The sequence below is a fragment of the Alosa pseudoharengus genome, unplaced genomic scaffold (genome assembly GCF_046254945.1).
Source record: "Alosa pseudoharengus isolate Yale_2024_CS ecotype anadromous, Long Island Sound unplaced genomic scaffold, YU_APseudo_1.1 YU_APseudo_1.1_scf_13, whole genome shotgun sequence".
NCBI classification, from domain to species: Eukaryota; Metazoa; Chordata; class Actinopteri; order Clupeiformes; family Clupeidae; genus Alosa; species Alosa pseudoharengus.
In genome coordinates this window covers 8,830,001-8,841,498 of record NW_027468598.1, presented here as the reverse complement: position 1 = coordinate 8,841,498, position 11,498 = coordinate 8,830,001, and the positions used below count along the sequence as shown (strand labels likewise).

Sequence of the window (11,498 nt, the reverse complement as noted above, 5' to 3'; positions counted from 1 at the left end):
TATAAATTACAATAAATTACATTAATTAGATATTTTTGACAATTTTGGACAGTCTAAATTGCCACTGGATGAAAACAGATATGATATACGGCATTTATTTCAAATAAATGAAATTCCAAGCCAGGGTCGAAAAATAAGATACTTAAACGACTATAATTCATGTTGTAAGTAAAATTCAACAATTCTAATAAGTTCAAGATAAAATAGACTTCATGTGAAACCATAATTGATCATTGATTGATCATTGATTGACCATTTCATCTTTAAAATGTACATATTAGATGATGTGATGGTAATGACATTTACCTGAAAAATGACAGAAAAATCATAAATTCCCTTATATTGTGGTCTCAACCAAGCTCACAAGGTTACTCCTATCAAAATGACTAATAATTTGATGCATACCAATTAGTAAAATTTTTAATTTTATTTTTCAAAATTTCAGTAACCCAAATAGGCCCGAAATCTGAGAAATGTATTTGGTTCCCAATCTACTTCCTCTGCATTAAGATAACATATGGAATATTAAAACGGAAGCCTTGTGGGGCCAACTATGATGCTGATAATGGAACTCTCTTGAAAGGGTCACCTCAGAGCCTTATAGATATCTATATGGCTCTGGGTCACCTGTTATCTTAATGGAGAGGAAGTAGATTGGGGCCCAAATAGAACGTTCAAGCATTGTTTTTGTTTTTATTGTTGAAAGGGTCTATAGTTTTGTACAAAGATTCTAGAGCGGAGAATATTTTGCATTCATGTTTGGCTCATCGCATAAAATAAATGAAAGAAATTTGGGCCCTTTCCAAAACACTGTATCTGATCAGGACTTGAGTCAGGGCTTAACAGTCCAAGTAGCAGCAATTAATGAGTTACATTAAATCATTGTAAATCACATTATAATCTTAGAGATGAACGTGTAGCTTTAGTTTTATATTTTTCTTAACCTACTGTATGTGTCCATGTGGTCCATGCAGAGTGTCGTCTGTAAAGTGCTTTCATTGGTGTGAGATACCTTTCTGTCTTTGCATATGATGGTGTGTTGACCACTGGAGATGGGGAAGGGGAAGGGGAAGAGGAAGTTCTCCCAGCTGGAGATGATGCTGATCGTCTTGTTCCTCATGGTGACCGTGGTCGCCGTGGTGATGGTGGTGCTGTTTGCCACGGGCGAGCCTGGGGTCATCTCAGAGGGCGGTGGGCCTGGTGAGCATGCACACACACACACACCCACATGCACACCCACACGGACACCCACACACACACGCGCGCACACACACACACACACACAAACGAAGACAGGACAGGACAGCCATCCACAGCACCAGGCCACAGTAGGCCGAAGGCCAGGCCGCAGTAGACACAGCAGAGATAGCATTACCAACTGGATACTCAGTGACCGCTCAATAAGTGAGGCCGTCTGATGAAAGCTTTAAGACACGGATATTATGACAGCTGTCATTCTCAATCCTTAATTTGGGCTTTGATGTGGGTCTCATTTTGCTATTTATAAATCCCTAACTGAATCCGGGGACAATTAGCTGCGCCCTCTCTATACCCTAAAATCAACCTCGAGTCAACCTTGGACAAGAGGCACCGAAAGCACAGCCTCATTATGTCGCTCATGGAATGGCCTCGGTGTCTCGTGGATTTGTTTCGGGGGCAGGTGGGGGTGATGTCAGGATAAGAGTGCTCGGAATGTTTACAAACTGTCTGTGGTGATTGGCAGAGACGCCGGGGGTGGTGCCGCAGTGCCGGAACATGCCGCTGGCGGAGCGGGTGGACTGCTTCCCTGACTCTGGTGCCTCTCAGGTAGGTCCTCATTACGTCTCACTCGGGCAGAGCAGTGTCTCAGGGTAAAAAAGTGTGTGTTTGTGTGGAATGATTATGATGCATTTGTAGTTGGACACAAGGTAGGAAGAGCCAATGCCCAAACAAAGACACAGTATCCCAGCGTGCCTTGTGATGTGCTCCCCTCAGAGAAAGTGTCTGGAGCGTGGGTGCTGCTGGTATCCTATCGATGAGACCAATGTACCCTGGTGCCACTTTTCGGAAAACCACGGATACAATGTGACCAGTGACCACCAGCCAAGCAGCACAAGTGAGGCCCTGTCCGCCTGTCCGCCTGTCCGAGCACATCAGTATTGTGAGTATTGTCCACGGTGGTGCTGAATTGTGCCCTGCTCAACATGGCCTCCTGCTCTGTCCCATACAGAGATGGACGCCGTCCTGAAGAGAAACACAGCTCCCTCCCTCTTTGGCGCCGACATCGAGGAACTGTCCTTTCACGCTGACATGCAGACAGAGAACCGACTGCGCTTTAAGGTGAGTTAAACCGATCATAACATTGGCACATTTAGGCTAAAATAAGATCTCTCTGTGAATGACCGCTAACCTTAGTCCACTTTATCCCCTGCTAAAGATTACAGATGCCCACAAAGCCCGGTTTGAAGTGCCCCATGAGCACGTGAAGCCTCCCGCCAATCCCCCGACAGGCGTCCTTCAGTATGAGCTGGAGCTCGTCAAGCAGCCATTTGGCATCAGAGTTCGCAGGGCATCCACTAAAAAAGTCTTGTGAGTGCAACACACACACACACACACACACACACACACACACACACACACACATACACACAAACACGCATGTTGGCTTTGTTCCAGCTGTCTTGAGTCTATCATGAGTCTGGCTCAGTGGCTCACATCAGTGAGGGTCCAGAATGCACAGCGATACTGAGCCGGAGAATTTGCATGGCCACTAATGGAGCGTTTACCGCCGCTGCACGGGCTAGCACGCTAACCCCCACTCACGCTGACTTGGGGCTGAGTGGCTGTCAAGATGGAACAGCAATAATCACAGTGGTTGGCTGACACTTTTGTGTCATATCGCTGTTGATCCTTGGGAGTGGTGGTGTGTGTGTGTGTGTGTGTGTGTGTGTGTGGAGGGACTCTTTTTTTCATGTACTGATCTGATTATTATGCAGTTCTTTTTGGGAAGAGGAGTCTGGTTTGTTTGGCTTGTTTGGTGCCACTTAGCCATGCATGGAGAGACACAGTAATTGCAGTGGGTGTCATTCAGCGGTCCACATGTTCCAACAGGAGTCAATTACCCCTCCGACGCAGAGCTCAATTAAAGGCTCATTAGAAATGAAGAAATGGGAAAATGTGATGGATCACTTATTTATTCCCATTCCCGACATTCTCCTGTCTTGTGGCGGTTGTGCGTGGATTTTGTTCTTTTTGTTTATCAGTCTGGTATGCGGTGACTAGTGGCAGCTTTTGTGTTGGTTAAAGTCTGCTTGTTATCATCATTAATTGAAGTCTTCCAGAGTCTCATCCTAGTTAATCACTAGACAGCTTCACATTTATGGGTCTATTAAGAAGTCATTGCTCTCTTAGAAATAAGAAAAGCTGTAAAAGTATTTTACATTAATCACCAGTTGATTGTTTGACAGCAAATCAAATGATTGGACGGTTTGATAAGCTGAACAGCAGATAAGAGTACACATGCATAATAAAACTCACATGAAATAGTGGCGCAAGATTAAAAAAAAACAAGGACACTTGTGTAACCCTGAAGAAATCCAGTGCAATCGATAGAATAAAATGGCATGTTTTAACAAGAGGGCTTACAGATTAACTGTCTGCAGTTGTTTTCATCCCTATTCAATATCAATACTTAATACTTAATACTTTATACTTAATACTTGACCAATGGCTATAACCCTATTACTTCAACCTATTCTTGCACTGATATAGTTTATATTACTTTGTCTACATTATTCTCTTATATGTTTGTAGTCCATATGTCTCTAGACTCTATTCTTGCACTATTGCACTGTTGGACTTTACTTATTTGCACCATCACCATGACACTAACTCTCATAGAGCACCTTACCATGCATACAGTATAATAGGCTCAGTCCCTGCCCTGTCACTGCAAGCACCTCATGCTTATTTATCCTTAAGCACACTATGTGGATATTTGTCTATCTATCACTGTCATCATAATTCCATGTTGTACTCAAATACACACATTCACAATGTCCCCACACACATGTGTATGCATGATTGCATTCATTCTCTGTCCCACCTGTCCAGGTTTGACACCACTATGGGGCCACTAGTGTTTGCTGATCAGTACCTCCAGATCTCTGCCAGGCTCCCCTCTCACAACATCTACGGCCTGGGGGAGCACGTGCACCAGCAGTTCCGCCATGACACCAACTGGAGGACCTGGCCCATCTTCACAAGAGATGCTTTCCCCAATGGAGTGAGTGAGACACACACACACACACTACACACACACACACACACACACACACTACACACACACACACACACACACACACACACACACACACACACACACACACACACACACACACACACACACACACACACACACACACACACCACACCAGCAGACCCTACAAGCAATAAATCAAGGATTTGCATGCTGTTATGTCAGCATTCGCACGCTGTGGACTATTTGACTAATATTTCATCTCTGCCATACACAGTGACCAATGGCAGAGCAGGCAAACTGACTCTGACTTCCCCTACCTTGAGCTCTGATCTGACCCCCCACCCCCCTTTTCTCATCTCCAGGGAACTCACAACCTCTATGGGCATTACCCCTTCTTCCTCTGCCTGGAGGATGAGAGCGGCAAGTCCTTTGGAGTCTTCCTGATGAACAGCAATGCAATGGGTAACCACACCATCTCTCTCACACACACACACACACACACACACACACACACATGCTCACACACACTCATAGACTCACACACACACACCATCCATACACTGTCTCAATCACTCCAGCACTTCTTTGAGCATCCAATGCATATATGACGCTTCCGCCGTGTTGGTATAATAAACCACATGGACGTGGGCTCTGACAGTGGACGTGTCCAATGGCGACCCTGCGTAAGATTCAATAACACGTGGCCACTGATTATTCATGACAAATATGTGGTGCTGGCACAAACTAAAGCTGACATTTAAGAGATGGTGTCTTTTTGAACTCAGCTCCACACGAGCATGTCCCTCGCCATTGGGCAATGAAACAGGGTCGGAGGAGGGGGCACTCATTCGCACGGAGGAGAATAATGTCTGTTGACATGCCTCAGAATGTGTTTTATTTTTGTTTGGAGTTTTTTTTTTATCTTGTTGTTTTTTGAGTTTTTTTGTGGGTCGGTGGTAAATTGCTAAACTTTTCTTTCTCCCTTTCCCCCCCCCCCGCCGTGGCTGGACCCTGTCCAGAGGTGACCATCCAGCCTGCTCCAGCGGTCACCTACCGGACCATCGGAGGGGTGCTGGACTTCTACATCCTCCTAGGGGACACCCCAGAGGCCGTAGTGCAGGAGTTCACAGAGGTTAGACGAAGGCACAGCATGAATATGCAGATGCCATCTTTCAGCTGAATTATTCATGTCTTGTGTATCAGAGGGCAAATTTCCTTCATCACATTGTTGTGATGAACTATAACGTCTCTCTCACTGCTAGAACTTGCACAGTGATATGTTATTATGGAATTACATATTTGAATACTGTACGTCCTTTATATGCATACATAGTGGTTATTTACTCTCAGTAGGTTACATTATCTGTTCCCGTATATATGTATCACATTCTTATAATGTACCATGGACACATAATGCATTCTTTTGCATTTTAGTTGACCTGGCTTCACATAAACATATAGAGTTATGTACATAAACATAGAATATTAGTCATCCTGGATCAGAATATAGAGCTGCACTCTTAGATTACATCAGAGTGGCTATGTGCTGTTATTGACGCCGGACGTTTGTTGTTGCAGTTGGTTGGCAGGCCGACTATCCCCCCCTACTGGGCTTTTGGGTTCCAACTCTCCCGCTGGGACTACGGAAGTCTGGATGAGGTGAAGAGGACAGTGGAGAGGAATCGTGACGTTGATCTGCCCTATGTATGTATCTCACACACACACACACACACACACACACACACACACACACACACAACACACACAACACACACACACAGACACACACACACACACACACAACACACAAACACAGATACACACACAGACACACACACACACACACACACACACACACACACACACACACACACACACACACACACACAAACACACACACACAAGCACAGACACAGGCTGTGCCAACTGTGCTAAGGACAGACACATCCATCTAAAAGCCTAATGACTGTCAAATGAATGATGTCATGTACTATCATGCCTCTGGTCTATAAGGAGGCTTATTTGGGTAAGATGAACACGCCGTGCGCTCCTCATTCCACTCCAACAAAGGAGAAAACCACTCACTGCTAAATATGTCTCCCACTGATTAACATTAGCAAGAAACTGGCAACAGCACATCACCATCTGGTAATGCGCAGTGGAGCAGCACGGCCAGTAAATCAAAGCACAGACGAAGACAGAATGGGCAAAGATATGGGAGGTCATTAAGGCGGCATGCGCCAAGTCCTATTTAAGCTAATGCTCGCATCAAGGTGAAAGGAGAACCCAGATGCTGGTGTGTTCTAGTGTTTCTGCATACGTGACTCAACTGATACAAAGATATTGTTTTTTCTCTCCCAAAAACATTATAGGATACCCAGTACACTGACATTGACTACATGGAGGACAAAAAGGACTTCACGTACGACCTTGTGAAGTTCAAGGACCTTCCCCAGTTTGCCGAGTACATGCACGAGAAGGGCCAAAAGTACATTCTGATTCTGGTGAGTCATTAGGGGGCCTTCAGCCTTCAGTGCCTCTCTGTCATAATGTTGGCATGTTTGTGGTGGACTTTAAATGCTAACATCCCTTAACTGCTGGACATCCTGCACCCTCTGACCTTCCTTGTCTCTTCTTCACCCCACCCCCCCAGGACCCTGCCATTGCCATCAGTCCCAGGCAAAACGGGCCATACCATTCCTATGACAGGGGGACTGCGACCAACTCCTGGGTCACAGAGGCTGACGGCAAGACAAACCTTGTTGGAGAGGTTGGCATTAAGTCGCTCATTAGGCAGAGAGAAAAAGCCTTGGGTTGTTTACCCTCCACTCTTAGCATGCAGTAAAGTTGGGATGACAATCATTAGCAGAGTGGACTCTGATCAAGGGCATTGCCAGCATTTATATCCTGCCATCGGCTCAAAACAACTTCAAACACTTCAAAAAAGTTCACAATATTTGCTTCACCTAAAAGTCATCGTTTTTAGATTAAGCTCAGACTCACAACAGGAAGTCACATGGCAATCAGCATGTGCCAGAGTCCTTGATCTTCCATTTGCTCTACAAAGTGATGTTAGACATTTACCTTGGTGCAATAAACACACAGGTAAAATTAGTTACATATCAAACTTAATGTGCTTTCCATTGGACTGTGGCCCGTATTGATGGCAATTTAATGGTTATATTTCAGCACAGTATTGAATGGCTCTGACGGCTACCTTTAGAAGTTTAAGGGGATAAAGAGAAATGTGTCTTCTGAGAGCATCAGGGGTGAAGTTGAATAAAATCCAAAATATCTTTGCTAAAGCATGAACATGTTATGACAGTATAGCACACAATGATTTCAACACTTTACACTGTGGCAGGTCTTAGCAGCATTGCAGTAAGATATAGATCAGCAGATAGGGCAGCAGAAAGAAAATGATCAGAGAGAGAGAGAGAAAGAGAAAGAGAGACAGAGAGAGAGAGAGAGAAAGAGAGAGAGAGAGAGAGAGAGATTATGGCATCAGCAAAATCTTGAGAGCATGTTCGTAAGAACTATAGGTAATCAATTAAACTTGACCTTGCCAATCAGCATTAATAAAACTAAAGTTGAGTGCAACCACGTCCTGTCAAAACTGAGACAGAGAGAGGGAGGGAGTCAGTGAGCCAGGCACAGAAATGACAATTTCCACAGACTCTTTCAGAGCCTTGGAACACAAGTCAAATAAATCAATTAATGACTCAAGAGCTCTTGAGAACAGATCAGAAGACAGAGACAGAGACACAGACACACACACAGACACACACACACACACACACACACACACACTATCTCTCTCTCTCTCTCACACACACACACACACACACACACACACATACACACACTATCTCTCTCTCTCTCACACACACACACACACACACACACACACACTATCTCTCTCTCTCTCTCTCTCTCACACACACACACACACACCCACACACACACACACACACACACACACACACACACACACACACACACACACACACACACACACACACATACACACACACACACACAGACTTCTCAGTGTTGAAATGATTGTGTAATGAGTCATAGGGCAGAAAACAGACAAGATAACCTACAATTAAAAGGCTTTGCTTGATAAAATAGTTCAGAAGCAAAAATTCTTGTACGTACATCTAATGTTGTCTGACATTACCTTGACATTACCTTGTCAGCGCAACTATCTCTCATTGTTCCTTGTATGCAGGTTTGGCCAGGGTTGACAGTCTTCCCTGACTACACAAACCCAAATTGCATCCAGTGGTGGGTTGATGAGATCGAGAGGTTCTACAAGGAGGTGAAGCATGATGCAATCTGGATTGTAAGTCCCTGAATTAAAACATTTTTTTTGCACCATGTGGCCATCTTCAATTCAGCCTTTCTATATGCGAAGCATGCTTCTTTCCTCTTGCCGTCAGCTCTGTCAGCTAACTGAAATACTTTTTGTTTGCAGGATATGAATGAAGTAGCCAGCTTTATTAAGGGGTCGTCCAACGGCTGTCCTGTCAACACCTTGAACTACCCACCCTATACTCCAAGTAACTTGACTAATAAGATATAATTTTGTAGAGACACATGCACACACACACACACACACACATGCGCACACACACACACACACACACACACACACACATGCGCACACACGCGCACACACACACACACACACACACACAAACACACACACACTTCTATTCTAACGTGTGGATACAATACAATAGTTATAAAGAGCATCAGTGTAATGCATGCAAACTAATGTAACATCTACATTCAATCCCCCTTCTCTCTTTCTGTTTTGCAGACATCTTGGATAAGCAAATGTACAGCAAGACCTTGTGTATGGATGCCAAGCAGACCTGGGGAAACCATTACGACGTGCACAGCCTGTACGGCTACTCCATGACCCTGGCCACTGATGAGTAAGACTGAGCGTGATGTCAACATTCATATTTCCCCCAGCACATCTTAACCAGAGCAGACAGACACACAGTCACAAGGCCAGGACAGCCCAGTGAGCTGTTTTATCCCCCCAATTGATTGCGAGAAGCACCTCCGACAGGGCAAAACAAATAAATAAGCGGCAACATTTTCATTTCCTGTGCAAGCAAACAGCACAAAATTGGCTTTTCCGTTTCGGCGTGGTGACCTAAACGCGGACATGAGCGCTTAATGATACTCTTTGAGAGCTGGGCCCAAGGACATATGCTACAGTGAGTCAGATTTGGTTAAATAAAACAGACAGTCTCTGTTTCTTACGCAGGCCGTGCTCACGCGGGGCCACTGACTGATGGGGTTTGACATGCTTGCTCATTTCTCTTCCCCCCTTCCTTCCTCCCTCTTTCTTTCTCTCTTTCTCTCTCTCTATTTCTCTCTCTCCCTTTATCCCTCTCTCTCTCTCTCTATTTCTCTCTCGTTCATTTTGGGGTGAGAGTGGGACGCCTGTTTTATTCATCCTGTAGTTTCTACTTCATCTACCTCCAAACCCGGCCCACCTTTCTCCTTTCATCCTCGCTCCTCTCTTCCATTGCCCCATCCCTCCCTTTCTCCCTCCCTCCCTCCATCCTCCCCCTATACCCCAGCCCCAGTCTCTTTCCTCTCTCTCTCTCTCTCTCTTTCTCTCTCTCTCTCTCTCTTGTGTGGTTCATGTGTCCCATTTCTCGGCCCTTCTGCAGGGCCGTGAGGAAAGTGTTTGGCAGCCAGCGCTCCTTCATCCTCACGCGCTCCTCCTTCCCCGGAGTGGGCAAGTTCTCGGGCCACTGGCTGGGCGACAACGCCGCAAACTGGAATGACATCAAGTGGGCCATACCGGGAATGCTGGAGTTCAACCTCTTTGGAGTCCCTTACGTAAGAGCTACTCTGCAGTACTGGATGGATGCATGAAATAGGCTTTGTGTGTGTGTGTGTGTGTTTGTTTCTGTGTGTGTGTGTGTGTGTGTGTGTGTGTGTGTGTGTGAAAGAGTTGTTTCTCTGTAGCGTAGCTATCCTCTCTTTGGGTAGTTCAGTCTTACAAAAACACTACACCCTAGTATACAAGCACAGAATCTGAGAGTGTTACCATTTGTAGGCTAGAGGCTAATGCTTTCTCCTGCAAAGCCAACCCCAGTCCTGATCAATAGCCTGACACTGACCAAGCTCTTAAGTGCTCCACCTTAAGCAATGAAAGGATGCCAACGCACGCTCCACGGAGATGCCAGTAGGTTCTGTCCCCCCATCAGGCCTCCTTGACCCTCATGTTTATTCTAATTGTACAGCGGAGGGAACAGAAGACCGCTGCTGGCTTAGGCGCAGGGTCAGCGTGGCTATTTTATCACTGTGTGAACATATCCTAAGAAGACATGCCAAGAAAGAAAGTGCATATCAATAGATGAACTCCATAATTTAGAAACATATTCCCATATAGAATGAGAATGGGCTGAAGGTGTAAATGCTGTGGGGGTGTATGAGGACTGATATCCAAATTCTTTTTTGAAGGATCAAGGTCTTTTTTTACCCTTATTTTTGAGCATATGAGGAGACATTGTTAGATGATGTTTTATGCATATGTGAGGAGTCCAAGTATAGGCTGAATCATTTATTTTATTTCATTGCATTGTATGAGAGAATCTCCACCAGAGAAAGAAGGAAATAGATCAATATTCAAAGCCTGATCTGTTTTTACCAGAACAAAAAATACTGAATACAGTATATCAGCTATTGTTTAATGCATACGCGATAAAATGAAAGAGAAGCGTGTGTTCCGTGTATTTGTGGAATTTTTCAAAAATACCAGATGCTGGTCCATTTTTTGTTTTTAGTCCAAGTGCTTTTCATGAGGAACAGTTTCAGGTTTTAGTGCTCAGTGGCATAATCAATCAATCTGTTTACACAGCAGTTTTCATTAGAAGTAAAAGCTATTCAAAATAATTCAAAATCATGAAAGCACTTGATTAGCTAAACAATGTGCCAAAGGGTCGAGTCAAGGAGTAAAGCCCTAGACATAAATGAAAAATAGCTGAAAACATTAAAGGAACTAACTAAGTGATACTGAAACAAAGTAATGTGAATGAAAGCTAGCATAAAATGACATGCTTTGTACATGATAATTGCAAACATGTTTGTGGGTGGCAAAGCAGCACTCACACCTACACCCAGCAGGTGTTTCAGAGAGAAATAGAGAGAGAGAGAGAGAGAAAGAGAGAGAGAGAGGTGAGGTAGAGGAGGAGGAAGAAGAGGAGGAGGGGAGTATGTTTAC

At 44.6% G+C, this 11,498-nt stretch overlaps 1 protein-coding gene across 1 annotated transcript in view; it reads left to right on the top strand.

The window, feature by feature from the left end:
• The first annotated feature begins 1,052 nt into the window (after positions 1 to 1,052).
• The window catches only part of si (sucrase-isomaltase), a 60,009-nt gene continuing 49,563 nt past the window's right edge, over positions 1,053 to 11,498 (top strand). Inside the window, exons 1-15 of the mRNA XM_076283119.1 lie at positions 1,053 to 1,200; positions 1,724 to 1,806; positions 1,975 to 2,095; positions 2,210 to 2,319; positions 2,417 to 2,568; positions 4,093 to 4,264; positions 4,603 to 4,702; positions 5,260 to 5,372; positions 5,819 to 5,944; positions 6,613 to 6,744; positions 6,894 to 7,010; positions 8,475 to 8,588; positions 8,721 to 8,805; positions 9,069 to 9,186; positions 9,940 to 10,111. Coding sequence (XP_076139234.1) covers positions 1,053 to 1,200; positions 1,724 to 1,806; positions 1,975 to 2,095; positions 2,210 to 2,319; positions 2,417 to 2,568; positions 4,093 to 4,264; positions 4,603 to 4,702; positions 5,260 to 5,372; positions 5,819 to 5,944; positions 6,613 to 6,744; positions 6,894 to 7,010; positions 8,475 to 8,588; positions 8,721 to 8,805; positions 9,069 to 9,186; positions 9,940 to 10,111 — 1,863 coding nt within the window. The remainder of the gene's footprint in view (positions 1,201 to 1,723; positions 1,807 to 1,974; positions 2,096 to 2,209; positions 2,320 to 2,416; positions 2,569 to 4,092; positions 4,265 to 4,602; positions 4,703 to 5,259; positions 5,373 to 5,818; positions 5,945 to 6,612; positions 6,745 to 6,893; positions 7,011 to 8,474; positions 8,589 to 8,720; positions 8,806 to 9,068; positions 9,187 to 9,939; positions 10,112 to 11,498) is intronic.